General features: G+C 40.8%; 1 protein-coding gene across 1 annotated transcript in view; it reads left to right on the top strand.

Moving 5' to 3' along the window:
- The window catches only part of LOC119658384 (E3 ubiquitin-protein ligase highwire), a 171,442-nt gene extending 157,973 nt beyond the window's left edge, over window positions 1–13,469 (top strand). Inside the window, exons 44-56 of the mRNA XM_038065750.1 lie at window positions 9–562; window positions 621–820; window positions 3,853–4,042; window positions 4,107–4,286; window positions 4,353–4,467; window positions 4,591–5,159; window positions 5,224–5,853; window positions 5,937–6,278; window positions 6,335–6,799; window positions 6,859–6,966; window positions 12,588–12,673; window positions 12,732–12,831; window positions 12,909–13,469. Of these exons, the coding sequence (XP_037921678.1) occupies window positions 9–562; window positions 621–820; window positions 3,853–4,042; window positions 4,107–4,286; window positions 4,353–4,467; window positions 4,591–5,159; window positions 5,224–5,853; window positions 5,937–6,278; window positions 6,335–6,799; window positions 6,859–6,966; window positions 12,588–12,673; window positions 12,732–12,831; window positions 12,909–13,292 (3,923 nt within the window). The 3' untranslated portion in view covers window positions 13,293–13,469. The remainder of the gene's footprint in view (window positions 1–8; window positions 563–620; window positions 821–3,852; window positions 4,043–4,106; window positions 4,287–4,352; window positions 4,468–4,590; window positions 5,160–5,223; window positions 5,854–5,936; window positions 6,279–6,334; window positions 6,800–6,858; window positions 6,967–12,587; window positions 12,674–12,731; window positions 12,832–12,908) is intronic.
- The last annotated feature ends 4,370 nt before the right edge of the window (window positions 13,470–17,839 follow it).

Genomic DNA, 17,839 nt, shown 5'->3' with positions numbered 1-17,839 from the left:
TTTTGCAGATTGCTCTCTTCTGCTATGCTACCCTTCGGAAAATTTAAGGAAGCTGGTTCCGGAGAATATCTTGAGTGCATCATGCATCGTTCAGCCACCCGCCAAACTCCAGGGGTCTGGTGAAGGTAAATCGACTGAAAAAACACAAGCTCAGTTGGATTCCGATTCTCAGACATCAGCTTCACAAATGAATACACAAAAGGATTCTCGAGACGCCTTATTCACTGATAATACCCAGAAAAACAATGAAACACCAGGAGTATCTGGCGACATTTCGAAATCAAAGGACAGTGGTATCAGCCGAGAAATGGAAATAAATGCTAACTGCTTGCTCTCACGTCCAGCTATGGCTTTTATAACGCAACAGCATGATTTGGAGAAACTGCGCTACTATATGAAACGAACTCTCCGCATTGCTACTTGTCGCATCTACTCATTGCAGGCCCTGAATTGGCTAATTCGATCTGTAACTCAGCCTGTTTGCTTACATGATTTGATGTGGTGGTTTGTGGCTTCATTGAGCTTGTCTAACGTTGATGATGGCCCGAAGTTTGAAGAAATTGTAATCTTTAACGGAAGTTTTTGTTACTTTGTTATTCATTTTTATTTGTATATTTCAGGAACTAGCTCTGGAACATCCAGTTTCAACGACTCAAATGAGTGGCCGTATTTCTCAAGTCTTGTCACAAAGCTTGCATACTTTTCTTCAGTCGGTAGCAGATCTGACGTTATTGCTGCCAGCTGGATCCTCTTTGCAGCGCATTGCGATTGAATGCTTTGGTATCCGATTTCGACAAGCTGATCATCAATTTTTGCATAGGTAAGGATTTGAAAGTTTAAAAACCGAAAATATCATTGATTAGTTTATTATTATCTTAAAAGTAATGACTAGCACAAGGAACACGCACTTAAAAAGAGTTGCTAAAGAACTTGAATACTTAACCTTCGACTTTCTTTGAATAAATATTTAAAAATTACCATAACCTTATTTAAGAAAGACGGTTGAGAACTATTCCAATTTCAATCTCTTCTGGTTACACTTAAATAATGTGGACCCAACGCCTTTCAAAAATATTGAGATGAAGATCGAAAGAATTGGAAAATAGTAGTTTATCTAAACAATATCCTCCAACATATTACAGTTAGTCATGATTGTTTTGTTGGAGACAGCTGCAGTTTTTAGAAATCCAATTTCGATATAGACGTGTTACCTAACGCCCTACAAAAAGTAAAAAATAAGAAAAGAAAGTCCATGAGCCCACCTTCACTTTAAGGTAGAAGTATCGATCTATAACAAATGCACCTTTATAACTATTCCAGTAGAAACAAAATCTATTTGTTATCGACGTGTACGAGTTATTTTTGTGCCATAATTGGGAATTATAAGCGAGTTTTGCTAAAGACTAGGTAACTAATTTTCAGAAATGATTGTGCCCAGAAGCAAACAAATCTTAGTATATGTATTATCGAAGTAAGAACCCGAAGAATGAGGGTACTGGCAAGTCTAACAATGGCCTCTATCCTCTACAGAAACATCTGCACACAATGGGAATCTATAGCGAAGAACCAAGTTGTATTCTTTTCAATGAAGAGGACGAGATAGCCACTCGCATCATATCAAACCAATCCTACACAGAGCATGCTGATTTATCTATCCGTCTACCCACTAAGTTATCAACTTCGGGATCTAATGTTGACATTAGAAATGTCAGTAGTAAGATTAACTGAGGAAAGTTTTTCAGCCGTGTCATATTAACTTATAGCCCTACTCTCATAGTCGACAACAGTTAGCCCCGATATTTATTTGATCATTCCAGTCTCGTGTTTAAAAAACCGGCGCCCAACGTAAGGCCTGAAAGGAAAGTGAACCTTTTGTACGATAATAATAATCGTTGGCGCAACAATCCATATTGGACCAGGGCCTTGAAGGGTGTTAGGGCACTTCATTCAAGACCGTATTTTTATTTTCTCCTTTCTTTTGATTTTCCCTTTTGAGAATGTAACTTTCTTGGACTCCACTTTGAACTTCAAGTTCCTCTAAAAGTTTACCTCGATGCAGCATATGACATTCTGATAATAACTGTTAGTTTCTCTGGAACGCCCCTCCTCTGTAGAACGTTCCAGTTCATGTTGACGCTGTCGAATGTCGACATTACCCGAAAATGATCCGAAGGATGTTAATATGGTCATCGCAGGAGGATCCAACTCTCTGTCAATCAAGCTTTCAAGATGCTTTTAGTGTGGTCCAGGACAATATTAACTACAATTTTTGTATAGACAAGGAGCACGGAAATACCCCTCCACCTGCAAGTCCTTACTTGATGCGGTAGCGAAACCGTAATTATTTGCCGTAGCTTCTAGCTTTCTGATTAACGCAAAAACGAATTCCCTTTATCACGGCGTACGCATCTACCTTCCTGGTTAACACGATGAGAAAAAATTCTACGCTGCACATCACACGATTTTCGGAAATAAAACTTAAGCGCATCATGTTCGAACGGTAAACCTGATTAGATGTTCGTAGCTGGTCAACCGAAACTCAACGGATCTTGTGGAAAGTCCTGTGTTCGAACACTGTGCTACTGATGAGGAGGCGGTGAAAAGTGCGGAGTTCTATCAACCTTTCCCCATTGTTGTTGCATTCATCAGGACTGGGTTTCCCCTTCACATATCAGCGCCCACCATAGTATTTAGATCACCAATTATAACTGCAATGTCATCTTTCAGAGGCCTCTTCTGGACTGCGTTGAGTTGTTCATAAAAAACCTCCTCCTCTGCATTAGAAATCTCCTTTGGTATCTCGCACTATTAAGATGTTCCTCATTCGGACCGGACTTAGTATTCTGTCTGATATGAGTGTCCAGAATATGACAGCAGGCCTAGCGCTTACCTCCGCAAGAGAGAAAAAGAGAAATGCTCCCCAAATTCCCACCATCTTACCTCGCTTAATCCCAGAATGTCTAGCGTGTACCGTTGAAATTCTTGCTAAAACACATACGAGCGTTATGGCGATCATCGACACTGTCGTCAAGAAGCACATTCCAGAATCTCATCATAAAAGGTATGACCGAAAGATGAATCCGATTGTAAAGCATAAGGAATTTCGATAGGTGCAGATTGTTAACTCACAAATATCTATCCCTTTTAGTCGTCTTTTACGACAAGCAAGAAATACTTTGGGTGAATTCTACACTCCCACCTCACAGGAGCACACAGGCACCGACTTTCTGTCCGGCCACACCTATTTCCCGAGACGCTAAGGTGTTAAACGGCCATTTAGACTGAAGCGACTTTTCTATCCTCTTTTCTTAAACGAACATGGGATCGTCTATGCCGGAGTTACATCCTTGTCTCGTTCTGATAAAAAGAGGCAACAGATGAAGGTACTTGGATTTGGATATAATTTCGTAAGGATCAGAAATGATGAAACTTCAGACTATTCTCTCAAAAAAACTAGCAAACATGTGCGTTAACAATCCACAAGCTCCAGGAAATCAACACCTTAATGCAAGAATTAAAAATGACAATTTCCTTTAAGAACTTTATAATAAGCATGCGTAACTCAACGATCACTTACATAGTGATTTTTGTATATAGAACTGCGCTTGGGAGCTGGCAGCTTACAAGATCAATTTGTGTCATTTTTTCAGTTACAGTTCATAGCTTCAAGGTTGATGTATGCCTACTTTTGATGAATGACTCATTCAGCTTAATGTTGGCAACTTCACTATGCTCCTTATTTTCCTTTTAATTATTCTTTTCAAGTTAGCAGTTTTCGGTCCGTGAATACTTTACTTGATTCTTAACAAATTCGGAAGCTTTAATGATTTGCAATTTAAAATCTATTTCCAGCTCCCATGTTTTTGGTAACATCTCAAAAATACTATCCAAGTCAGATGAACAAAATGAAGCGATGTTGGTTTCCTCTTCCCTTGCAATGGGAGAGTCAAATTCACACGTTATCGAGCACAATTTCACGAGTCAAATGGGACACGTTGGTGCAAAACTTTGCAACTACATCGAATTGAATGGAATGTTTGAGGTAATAATCTTCACGTCCACGCAAAACTAAGCTAACTACATGAATTTTACGTTATTTCTCTCAGATCACAGTCTCATCCCGGCAAGCTATGGCCGATTCGCTAGTCGATAATTCAACAGAAACATTTTGGGAAAGCGATGAGGAGGATCGGAATAAATGCAAAATTATTGAGATTTCTATGAATAAAATGAATTATGTGTGCAAATATATCTTCGTCCACATTGATAATAGTCGCGATGTTCAAGTAAGAAAAAGTACACAGTTTTGCCATCCCGCCCTTTTTTTGACTGTTTGAATTGTATAATTTCAGAATAAAGTCTTGAATGTGGTGTTTTTTGCTGGCCAATCACTTGGTGATACGAATTTAATTAGGACAGTCGATATCGACTCTAAAGCTTGTACTTGGATATCCGCTAAGGTTCCAGGTAAGCTAAGAACAAAATTAAAATTCATTTATTTATTTCGTTACTTCAAACAAATTTTAGTTTTGTCCTGAAATTTCAACCCATTTATTTTATGAGATAACCAATGATCTTTCGTTTTCCCAGATGAATCTTTCACTCATTTCCGCCTCGAATTCCGTGGACCGGAAAACACACTTCGCGTCCGTCAAATAAAGTTACTGGGATTGCCAAGTAACGCAGACGAATTGCATTTGTATCCAAAAACCAATCCAAAAGTCGTAAATCCAGTGCAAATCCAGCAAATGTACTGCGAATCGGAAACACTCCGTGTATTTCGCTTGATAACTGCTCAAGTTTTCGGAAAGTTGATCTCAACAGCAGATACTATGCTCAGTGAAAACGCCAATTTGCTTACACATCCGTCCGTTATGGAGTGCAGTACCAATTCTTTGCTAGCTGATTCGTTAGATTTACGTGAACACATGGTCGGAATCTTATTTAGTCGCAGCAAACTAAGTCATTTGCAAAAGCAAGTTATTGTCCATATCGTCCACGCAATTAAGAAGGAAGCACAGCGTGCAAAGGAGGAATGGGAAATCGCAAATGCAACGGCAACAATGAAGGATGTTCATTTCGCTAATGACCAAAAGAGTGATACAGGCAGTGATCGTTTTCGCGCGCCCGATACGTATTGTTTCGAGATGTTAAGTATGGTGAGTTTGCTTTTCATCTAGAAATCAACAAAATGGTTATTATTTATCATAATTTGCTGTTTAGGTTTTGGCACTATCCGGGAGTGCTGTTGGAAGATCATATTTGTCCCATCAACACGGACTTCTCAAAGATCTTCTAAGCCTTCTCCACACAGGCAGCGACCGAGTGCAGCGTCAAGTAACAGCTCTCCTTCGACGTATCCTTCCCGAAATTACACCTGAAAGTTTAGGAGATCTCCTCGGTGTACAAAAAATGCCACCCACTGATTTTAACATTGTGAATCAAAATGCCTCCGACTTCGACATGAATCGCTTGGGAATACTCGACATATTCCTTGCTGTTATAGCGAAATCCTTACAACTTCAAATCAAAGTTAAAACAACCACCAAAGCTAATTCGGATAAGTCGCCAACATTTGTGAAACTTTGCAATTCTATTGATTTTTGCATTCATCTGCTGAAGACAGGGGGGAAGAAACCTGTTGCTGCAGGTTCCTCGGAACCTGTGGTCAGTCAGAATGTATTTGAGGCCAATACTCGTACTTTGAGTGGAAATAACAACGGATTCGAGATTATAAGGAAGAAACCGAAGGATACAGCTACGAAGAATTTAAATCAGAGGTGGTTTATGAAAGGAGTAATTTCGGTTAAACAAGCTGAGAGTATCATTAGTTTGGTTAAAGATATGACAAACGTGAGTATTCTTAGCTAAAAAAACTCAATATCAATATCTGGCATCTCATTTTAAACGCAATGGAAAATGTTTGTCTCCTTCAGGGCAAGTTGAACGAGAAATGGTCGGCAGTAACGAAAGCAGCAATAGCAGAAGCGGTGCTCAATCTAACGAGACTTGATGAAATTTTCAGGACTCCAGAAAATTGCATCAAAACTGCTACATTGTGGTTGGCATTAGCGAGTCTTTGTGTTTTGGATAAAGAACATGTTGAGAAATTATCTTCTGGACAGTGGTCAAAAGTATCAGATACCCGTCCTTTGTGTACTAATCATGACGATGGGGAGACTCCGGCCGTTATACAATGCGAGCATTGTGGATCATTGTGTGGTGATTGTGACCGATTTTTGCATTTGAATCGTAAAACGAGGAGTCATAGACGAACGGTAACTATTACTTTCTGTTGGAATTTCCAGATACTATCATCCACTCTATTCTTCAGGTTTGTAAGGAAGAAGAGGAAGCTATACGAGTTGAACTCCATGAGAGCTGTGGTCGAACTAAGCTTTTCTGGCTACTGGCGTTAGCAGACTCTCGAACTCTCAAAGGAATGGTCGAATTCCGAGATGGAAGCAATACTGTTATCTCTGGACCCCAGGAGACAGTCGGTCGTTGTCGTTTCTGTGGTGTTACTGGTAATTCAGGATTATTGGAGATTGGCAATGTTTGCGCCGGACCTCAATGTCAGGAACATGCTCCCAATGCTTGCTCAAAAATAAAGTCATGTGGACACATTTGTGGAGGAGTTGCAGGGGAACAGAAGTGCTTGCCTTGTTTGCAACTCACTTGTCATGAACGTGAGAATCAGAATGCTGAAAATCTGAAGGACCCGAAACTTACTCAAGATGCAGATGATATGTGCATGATTTGCTTTTCGGAGGCATTGTCTTATGCTCCGTCCATACAGGTGAGTAGTTGCAATTGGTGAAATTCCAACGGAAAACTACATTATGACTATTTTTTTAGTTATATTGCGGTCATGTTTTCCATTATCACTGCTGCAAATTGGTGTTGGAGAAGCGCTGGGGAGGTCCACGTATTACTTTCAGATTTTCACAGTGTCCTATTTGTGAGGTAAGTTGTTTTTGTCTCCAGTAAAGTTTTGCTTAGTCTAAGCGAAATATATTTTTTTAGAAATCGGGTAATGTCAAAATCAAATTGCTTCTGCTTTTTAGTACATCAGTATGATTTTGTGAAAGACTAGCAACTTATGAAATTCAACACCATCCCCTTTTTCCCAAACTGAATACAGATTGCCATTTTATACTGCCGCATTTTTTCCAAAATGATAACTCAAGGATTACTACAGTCTTTTTGTTCCATTTTTTGAGGCGCCAAAGTATTGTATCTAAAAGAGATTTTCGCTTAATGGTTAGAGATCAGATGAACTGGTTAGTTTGCGGGAATTTTTCTGATCCCATCCTTGAGAAGATTTTTCGCAGCAGATTGCATTACATTCCTCCTTCGCCCCAGATTTGAAGCGAAACCTCCCGTTTTGAAAGCTTAGTGCTCTAAACATTAATTTCATTTGAAATACGGTCGGCGTTTTTCCAAAGACTTAGTCCAATCAATTCTGGATTCGTGGCTGACCCATCAGTAAAGATTGTCATTTCTAGTCAAATTTCTCGGTTGTTACTATGGATGCATCAAAGCAGTTGTTAGTTACTTTGTGTCTCACCTTCCATCCATAAAGATGAAATCAGATTGATCGAAGGATGGTATCGCGAATCTTTACATTTATGCTTACAGATTTCTGCAGTTATCAAAGTGGAAAGTGGTTAATGGACGATGCACGCATACTTGAAAATAGTTCCAATGAAGTTGTGACTCAAAGTCTTGTCTAGAGCAATGTTGTTCCTGAATATAGATATGATCATGTGTGTTTCCACGGAATCGAATGATGGCAACTTCAAAATCTGTAAATCCAGCTTTATATTTCTGTAACGTATGTAGAGAGAGAACTTCTCTATTTGTATAGTCCCCAAAGCAATGGTGTTCCTGTCCGCTCCAACAATATGGAGCTTTTTCCATTCTACTATGCGTATAATTCAGCTTATCAACAGTGAATCAATTCTGTGTCGTCTAGATTCTTCTTAGATGACCGCAAAGGAAGCACACTTAAAACCATATTCATGTTCGCTAACTTAGCAAAGTAGAAAACACCACACTTAACCGATTTCAATATCGCGAGAAACTTAAATCACAAACTACTAATCGCCTAAGTGTGGTGTGGTGGTTCTTCGAACCGCTTTCTGCTAATCATGAAAACCTCAGGAAGTTTTTTAACCTCGATTGTGATTCTATCAGGTTAGCGATAAGTTCTAGTTTCGGAACACCAGTTATAATTAGTTACTAAGAATCCAAACAGAGCTTACAAGCAAGATAGATAGAGAGACCTTGACCCGTTTGTCGACGGCTAGTAAAAGAGTGAAATATTCATAAGAAGGCGAGTTTCTCTCTGAGAAAAGTAAGAGGAGCAGTTGAGATAAAAGTTTGAACCCGTTAGGGTTTTGAGGTCGCTAAAGAATTGTTTTCCTAGTGTCAACATTCTGGCTCGAACTAGAACTGAACAATTGTAAAGAAAGTGCTTGGGGGACTCGCCCTTCTCTCTGCAACTTTAACAATGCAATTGGGTTTGTTAAGTCTAGCAACATTGTCTCCTGTAGGCCAAAGCCCTATGCAAACTTTGATCACATCCGTGTCCGGGTTTAGTTTTTGGTCTAGGTCTCTTTTGACTTAGCGCAATTGAGGAACCTTGGCCATCTGGAGTCAGCGGCTGTCAAGAATTGTACGTAGATTCTGAACTTCACAGCCGCCAATGGAACGCCGAATGCGTTCACCAAGGGATTGTGAAGCGCGTTGCTTCTTTTGACCCCAGTCTATTGTCCCTGCTTATTCAAGCGTATCGCCCAGACTGTCCAGTGCATTTCTGTCCTGCTCCACCCCTGGAGGGAAGTCGCCACTCAATTCAGAACTTCAATGATGACTTGGCTATCAGCTATAATGACTATGTTGCCCTGCTCCCATGAGATCGTACGACTCGCCTACACTGCTCATATCCGAGAATACTTCCACTCTCATTCTGCAGACAAGCTTAAATCCGTCAGTAAATAATACCGTGTAGCACCCGGTAACACATTGTTGATCTTCCGCTCTGCCTTAGATGGAAGTCGCACCGATAATACAGCGTTTTTAATATGAACAACAGGAGAAAGAGGTGTAGGAATAATTAAGGGCATTTTTTAGGAGAGACTGCAGAGATTGCTAGCTATACATGCAGTTCTTAAGATCCTATTAAGATTGATTCTTTTGTATTTCCTGCTCAGCACCGGCCACCATGCAAAATAACGCTAGGATGGGGCGGACAATGGCTGTACACATTGAAAACCCATTCACGACCGGGGGCCTAATTTTCTCACGATGGACTGTTCGCATGAGTATAATACGATTCAATCCTTCTTAACCCTCAGTCCTATGTTTAGTTTTCAAATTAAAGTTCGTATCTTGGATTACATCTAAAAACTTTTAGCTGCAGGAGATTTAATTCGGATATCCGTGTCTAGATGGTAAATAGCATCAGCCCTATTTTGGTTGAATTTATGTCGAGTTTTCTCTCTACGATCTAATTTATAACGGCGGAAAACATTAGAAAATACCAATGCCACCTCCACCCCGCTCCTCCTCCTTCAGTGTTCATAGAATCAATTAGAGCAATGGAAAGATTTGGCTACTCGGGGGCGCCTCTCTACTGCCAGCATTGGTTAAGTGCTTACCTCCTACATTAGTTTTGATTCTCCCGATTCAAACAGCAGTAAAGATACTATCACACACACACATACACTTCTCCGAACTTACTTTGCTTATAGTCGTCTTCCTGGCTTTGGTACTCATGCGCATGCTAAGATTTGAAAAGGGCGACCTCTTCATGAGGACTTCAACATCATTTTGAGGTGAAGCTGATTGGTCGTGGATCTTTCGGGACCGGTCCCGTCTATCTATTTTCAGTTTAACTCCGATGAATTTCTGCAAGCCACGGAACAACCCTTTCTTACTGTTACTGGAGCATGGCTAGCATTACTTTGGCTGGGTTGAAAGGTTTATATGCAGTGAATCTGTTTATTATTCGGATGATTTTCTCTTCCAACTGGGATTGTACGAGCTCCAAGTAAGCGAATGTAGACTGCAGCAGATGTTGAAGATCTTCTTGGTCAGTTTTCTGAAATTGAAGAAGGCTTGGTTCCACCACAGTGGCAATTCCTTTCTACTATATTTAGCCGGACATGGGACTCTAAAGATAACTTCAAATGGTTTCTATAGATCCTTGGTATGCATTTTTATTGTGCAGGTAGGAAGAGGAGGGGGCAGCTGTTGTTTTGAATCTTTATTTTGGGTTTTGGAACGCACACTCCATCAGCGGAGTATTTTCAATAGCCTCTCTCAACTCTGTTGTGTATGTGACTACATTAAAAGTAGATATCATGCTCTATGCGATTTTCAGCTCCGATATACTGCACAGAAGGAACGTTAGTTCTTTTCTATCATAGATATTGTCCTTATAAACTTTCCGGGCTGGATCATCCTTACCCATACGGATTTTATCAGTTTGTTCATCTTGGCTTGCTTTTCCTATAATGTCAATATCGTCAACATAGGCTAGTAGTTGGTTGGACTTAAAGAGGACAGTGCCTCTCGCATTTACATCAGTCTTAGACCGTTGCTGATGTTCAATGATCTCGAGAGTGGTCCTGCTGATTTTATCTGGTCTCGCACATTCTTCACTGTCACTTTAGTCAGTTTTATCACTTTCGTTGGGATATCAAATTCTCTTATGGCCGTGCGCAGTTTTACCCCGGTTGTGCTATCATAGACGGCTTTGATGAAAAGATGGTGCAACTGATGGCCATATTCCAAAAGTTTTTCCATCGTTTACCGCCGAGAGAAAATCTGATCTGTTGCTGATTTGTCTGGAGTGAAGTCTGTTTGGTATGTTCGGATGATGTTCTGGGCATATAGGGCTATCCGGCATAGCAAGATAGTGGAGAATATCTTATGGATGGCACTTAGCAACGTGATATCTCTATTGCACTGTTTGTCTCCCATTTTATGTATGGGACAGATAATGCCATGTTGTCCATTATTAGGCACTGATTCGCTGTCCCACACCTTAAATATAATATATGAGTGTAGGATGAACCATTTGGTGTAATTGGTCACCTTCATATTTAACCAATTCGGCTATAATTCCATCGGCTCCTGGCGGCTTATGGTTTTTAAGCCAATGAATTGCGCGGAATGTTTCTTCCATGCTTGGCCACATTTGCCCATCGTCTTCAGTTGGCGGGACCTCCAACTCGACGATGTTTTGGTTGTTGAGCAGCTCATCAAAATATTCAACCTACTCCTCCCGTGCCCATTCTGTATGTGGAAAATATGTTAAACTTAGAAATAGGTCCTTATTGTGAAATCGATTAACCGCTGCCCATGGTCCTCAGGAAGACTTTTGCTCCAGTTGCTTCCTTCTGATTTAGCTCATGCACGACTTTTGCATTAAAATCGCCTACGACATTTGAGTTACACGCGCATTTCAAGATGTTGTAAAAATCATCTTTGACTACGTCTCCTATTTCATGAAAATTGATCAATCACACTGTGAAATATTTGGTTTGAAAACGGATCACAGTATATCTGTTCATTGAAAGGTTCGACGGTAACTTTGATGTTATTATCCGTTATAAATACCAATCTAAACTAACGGGAAAAAAATATATTCGTATGCGTATACTAATTTGAGTACCATTTCGTTTTTGTAGTACATACCAAAAAAGGCCGTGTTACTGTTTTCGACACAATGTTAATTGTTACGGGGATAAGTTCTAAATACCTTGGTCAATCGGTATTATATTTTACGACATAGAGTATTCGTCGTCACCCTCTCTCGTCAACTTCTTGTTAATGTTAATACCAGGGTCGTAGGCAGTGAAAACCGGGACCAGGGTGAAAATGATGCGAACCCGAACTCAAAATAGCATAATTAATCCAATTCTGTCCGAGTTTCTCTATTTTGGGCCTACGAGGAAACCGTGGACCCTGGGCGAATCTCCTCCTCTAGCTTATATAGTTGTGTCTTTCCTGCCATTCAATGTAATTTATAGTCCAGAGTCTATAATTACATCAGGACAGTTACTACTATCCTACCGTCTGTATATGTAAAGTTTTACTGGCAACCACCTAAATAAACTGAGTCACCCTAAGATTCAACAAGCGAATAAATATCACGTTTACATCCCGTCAAGTAGTAACAATGGAAGCATACGTCAAGTATGTGCGATACATATTTTTGTACAATTTAGTATCCCAAGAAACAACCTCTGGGATGAGGGCTATTCGGGAACTAACTTAATGATATAGCCCCTGGAAGTGCGCATCCAGTAAATCATCTGCAGCGTTTTAATCATTTTCAGAGCATCTCTGGTTCTAAAAAAGGAAATCGCTGAACTAATACCTCCATCTTCTAACAATGAATGCCTAAATTTAACATTGAGGTTGCTTCAATTGAGTCAGTTAAATAAATGACAACGTTCCGGTAAAATCTCCATGACGCCAATGGCTGGCATTATTTTAATCCCGATCTTTCAACTTTAACAAAATTCGTTGTTTATCAATCACTAACAAGTAACTGTTTCTATTAATTTCAGTCTGATATTCAACATCCATTACTAAATGACATTTTGGAGCCAATCAACGCCCTGAAAGCTGATGTTAGACGAAAGGCAGTAATGAGGTAATGAAATCATACCTGCTTGAGATCTTTTCAACTATAATAATTGCTCTTTTTCTAGGCTTAAGTACGATGGCATTGCACAACCCGAGGACCATAAGGATCTTGCTGCATACGCAATGGCTCGATATGCTTACTACGTTTGCTTCAAATGCCAGAAGGTAATTCTCACATTATTTGAGAATTTTTCACCTTTTTCAATTTCTCCTTTCAACAAACGCGTAAATATTTACTTCAGGCATACTATGGAGGCGAAGCACGATGTGATGCTGAAGCCGGTGAGAAATTCGATCCACAAGAACTTGTTTGCGGCGGCTGCAGTGATGTTGCGCGCGCTCAAATGTGTGCAAAACACGGAACTGATTTCTTGGAATATAAATGTCGTTATTGCTGCTCGGTGGCGGTATTTTTCTGTTTTGGTACGACACACTTCTGTGATACATGCCACGATGATTTCCAGCGTCTTACAAACATACCGAAAAATAAGCTGCCGCAATGTCCAGCTGGTCCGAAAGCAAAACAATTGCTTGGCGAGGAATGTCCATTGCATATTGTTCATCCACCAACTGGTGAGGAGTTCGCTTTGGGCTGCGGTATTTGTCGAAACGCTCAGACGTTTTAGCATTGAAAGTAAAGGGTAGAAGGTATGATGATCTCGAAACGGACGAAATGTTTTTTCATATTATAAACTTTGCATCTCTTAATCTGTATTATTACTATTACGCTCCAAGTTTACATGACACAATATTGCTTATCTAAATATTTATTCAATATAATAAACGTAGTTTAACGTTGCGTAGTTATTATTGTTACTAATTTAGGTGGATACCAATTGAATCACTAGTGATGAGAACGGATGTTCATATCTTTGAAAGATTTTCCACTGTATATGCCGATATTCCAGTATTGGAGATGAGTGGATGTGCTTTTGAAAAAAATGTATGTACACCATTTTCCTAAATAACTCAAATGAAAACGGAACACAGACAATTGTTGTTATACATTGGTACCATCTGTAGATTCCAAAATTCAGAGTTCCGCCCTAAAAAAGTATATCATTCGGAGTCGAACGCATGCGCATTGTTTTTTAAGGTTTGTGTGTGAAACAAAACCTTATTAAAATCGGTTTACTGTGTCTGTCCTTCATTTTTTTTCGGCGTTGCAAGGTGGAAAGGTTCAAATCCTACTGCTGGTTCCTGCCATGCAATTATGTGAGACTTCTACTCACTAAAACCACCTCCTTCTCATTCCACCCTCCCCACGGAATTCCTATAAAGTATTGCCTCGTGGAGCTGGATCCGCGTTTAACTGCGGCTCATTATGGATCTCCCTCCCTTGCTTCCGTCGTAGTTCTTCCTGCCTCAGCTGTTGATGAATAGCTTGCAGTTCCTTTACAACCTGATTCCGTTGACTCCAGCACCAACTTCCACAATGTTTTCGGTTGTTAAGCGCCAATCTGCGACCGCTTCCATTCTTGATCGGTGCGCGGCGAACCTAGGGCAATCAAATATGACATTATCCGCATTCTAGCCACGTTACCACATCTTAGGCAACATGGTGACTCGTCGTGGCCAAATCGATGTAAATAAGCACCATAACCTCCATGCCCACTTAAGAATTGCGTTAACTCGTAGCTTAATTCCCCATGGCTTCGTTCAAACCATCTCCGAATATCCGGAATGATGCGGTGTGGCCAACGACCAGTTTGTGACTCGTCCCATCTCTTTCGCCACTCTTCTATAGATTCCCGCCGTGCCGGCTGCCGTCGAAATACGCTATACCCCCCTGGCTGCATACGTTTTGTCGTAGAGTCGCCGGCCTTCATTCGCCAAGATGTTTACGAGGAGCATCCCTACTAGTACATTTGCTGCTTCTCCTGATGTTGTCCGATACGCGCTGCATACCTGGAGTGTACTTAGCCGATACGCCATTCCCAATTTTCGGCAGTTTACTTAGTTATCCAGAACAGTTGCTCAAACTAGAGCTGCGTAGAGTAACACGAAGCTGTCTACCCTAGAAACAGAAGACGTAGACTTTGTCTCGGCCCACCAATGTTCGTTAGTATTCTCGAGATCGTTGCAGAGATGGAAGACACTTTAGTTGCAGCGCACTCAATTCTTAGTGTCCAGAATAATGTACAGCCCAAGCCATCTTCATCCGAAGCGTTGATGAGTTCCCATATTTCTCGAATAGATTTGGAGCATTGTTAAGTGGCGACTGCACTTTTCAGTTGTCGGTTCAATAGCTACAAGATATTTATATATCTCATACAAGAACCATGGGTTATTGGTGAGGAAGTCAGGGGATTAAACTTCTTACATGCTGACCTATTGTATGCCAATGGAAGTGATAGACCTCGCTCCTGGATGGTGGTTTCAAAAGATCTCTAGGCCATCTTGGGCCAAGTTGACCATAAAAAGACATGAGGAAGATAAGGAGATTTTTTGATGCTCTGCTTATTTTCCTACAACGTAGACTAAGTTTCCGGTGAAACATTCATTAGAGCTATCCGATGCATATATGCCGGGGAAATTCCAACATCAACCCGAGAGGATCAACACTATTAGAATACCTGGTAAGGGCTGAACTTTAGATCTTCCCCTGACGTTGCGGCTCTTGTTGGAGAGTGGAAAGAATCATGGTTTCGGATCAGAAGCACATGAAAAATAATCGAAATGGCCACAATTAGCATGAGAGCATTTTACTCAAAACGCCAAAGAAGAATAAAACACCATGGTGGAACCCAGTTTTGACAAAATAGAGGAGGACAACAAGAGTATTAGGCGAAGCATAATGTCGGATAAATAATCATTATGGAGACGTTTTTGACTAACTCTCTGGAAGTAACCTCAAAGTTGAAGCGAATCCTTGTCAAAGAAAGTAGCTAGCAGCTAGGTTTTCTACAGAGTGGAAGATACAGAGAAAACGATGCTTGGAGTGCACTTCTCAGGTAGCGTGCACAATGTGAGTTCAGGGCCGACAGGTGCATGCAGCTCTTAATCGAGAAACTGACATGCAAAGTAATATCGTTAAAGTGAGTAAAATGGGCATTTAACTCGTTAGATAGGTACAAACCTGGGGGCCCGGATACTCTACTAATAGAGGGAAAGAATGTCCCGGGGTCTACATATTCGGAATATAAATCGTGGATGCCTAACACACGCTAGCTTAAGTACTGAGGAAGAGAGTAAGTAGCTTTCGAAATACGTATTTACTATTAAAATATATTGTAGTAGGAGAAAGCTACCTAGTTTTATTTTTATATAGGGACAACTACCTACACAAATGTAAGAAGCTTCCGACCGATTAGTCCAACTTTCTTTCTGCTAAAAAGACTGAAAAATTTAGTAGATTGGTTCATGCCTACCAGAAGGGCGATTTGTAATGAGGCAAGACATGAAATCGAACCGCTGGTAATCACTGGAGTGGAGAAAGATCCACATACTGGTCGGCCAGAAGTCTATTGAAGCAGAATGTCTTTGAGGCTGCCCACAGGTAGAGATTCGCTTTTCTCTGTTATGGTTCCTGGTAATGGAAGCGCGATTTGGCCATAATAATTATCGGCATGTTTGCGTGCACAGAATGTGACCGCTTGAATGCGACTCTGAATGTAATCCACAGTGGGCGGTTCCATAATGGAGTCACGGTGAACGCTAGGAAGATTGGACTAGTGATGTTTATTAGGAACCTTAGTAAGGACAAAAATCCAGCTGGTATAAGCAGTTAAATATTTAGGAGTACATTTCCACTCTCAGCTAACGTGGAAGCACCATATCCGGCATCAATATCAGAAATCCTGCAGTTTGCTCTGGTGCTGCAGAACTGCGATAGGTAAGACTTGGGGACTTTCACCAAAACGACAGGTGGCCGAGATTGAACTTTGGTGAGAGCAGGAAGCTGCAGAGCCTCGTTTGCCTTGCTATTACTGGATCAATGAGTAGCACAGCGAACGTGGCCTTCGAAGCTATCCTAAATCTAGCCCCCATTCATTTGGAGGTGAAACAACAACCAGCTAACAATTCATATAGGCATGATGCCATTGCCGCGTGAAAGCACGGCAGATATTAAGGGGCTCTGACGTCGACCGATGAATGGTTTTCAGATTCGTCTTTGAAAAGACATACTTCGTCGTAATTACTAAAAGAGAACATTGGTCCATGAGCGGCCACGAGTCTTTCCGAATTACAGATTTAATAATCTTCAACGAAGAATCAGTCATGGAAGACGGATTGGGCCAAGGAGTTTTCTCGGGAAATCGGGAATTCTGATCTCGGAAAAATGGCGACCATATTCCAGGCGGAGGTATATGCCATTTGATTGACAGCAGAAGAATCTGTTCCGACAATCGGGTAGCATTATCAACACTAAACAGCAATGACATATCAAATTAAACGAAACATTCTTGACGTGGGTTCCAGGGTACTGGAACATAGCTGGTATTGAGGAAGGTAACAGACTGGCTAGCCAAAGGTCTGGATCCACAATGATGGCTTTGGGCGTCCTGTCTTCCACTGTCAGGAGTCAGGTAGTTGAATGAGGAATTTTGAACTACTTGCTGGCAGGTGAAAATCGTTGTGAAAGGATCCGGGACGGCATTTTTTTTGTCCTTTAAGAAGTGGGAAATGAAAAACCCTAACAGAGATTTTAACGGAAAACTGCTCCTTTAACTACCACATGGGAAAAATGTGAAGAGGCGGAGGGGACGGCCCTACACTTCATATGCTTTTGCGGTTCCCCCCCCATCATCCCTCTTGACTACGCTCCCGACATTTGCTATTCTTTAATTGCGGAAGGACCTTGGCTAAACGGTTTTGAATGTGAGGCAACAAAAATCTAACTGAAGGAAGTTACTATCAAAACCATTCTCCTATTCCCATCTGTATTAATGAAGAGAATATCGAGTGTCGCCAAATTCATGCATCTGAGTAGCGTTCTATTTGTCGACTTTGGTACCGACTTCAATGTTATTCAACGCATCAACAGCGTCAAATTCGCCTTCAGTGTTATGTCAAAAATTATGGCAAATAACTACCAAAATCAAGTTGATACTATTCCGTACTAACGCCCTCTCCGCGATGCTATTATGAAAAACGATTGCCAGTCATCGGAAGCCTCAACCCTTTGGTAAAATGTCTCGTTGTTGATACCGGGCTTCTCTGCTCCGACATA

The sequence above is a fragment of the Hermetia illucens genome, chromosome 5 (genome assembly GCF_905115235.1).
Source record: "Hermetia illucens chromosome 5, iHerIll2.2.curated.20191125, whole genome shotgun sequence".
Taxonomy (NCBI): Eukaryota; Metazoa; Arthropoda; class Insecta; order Diptera; family Stratiomyidae; genus Hermetia; species Hermetia illucens.
This window is presented reverse-complemented; position numbering and strand designations above follow the sequence as displayed.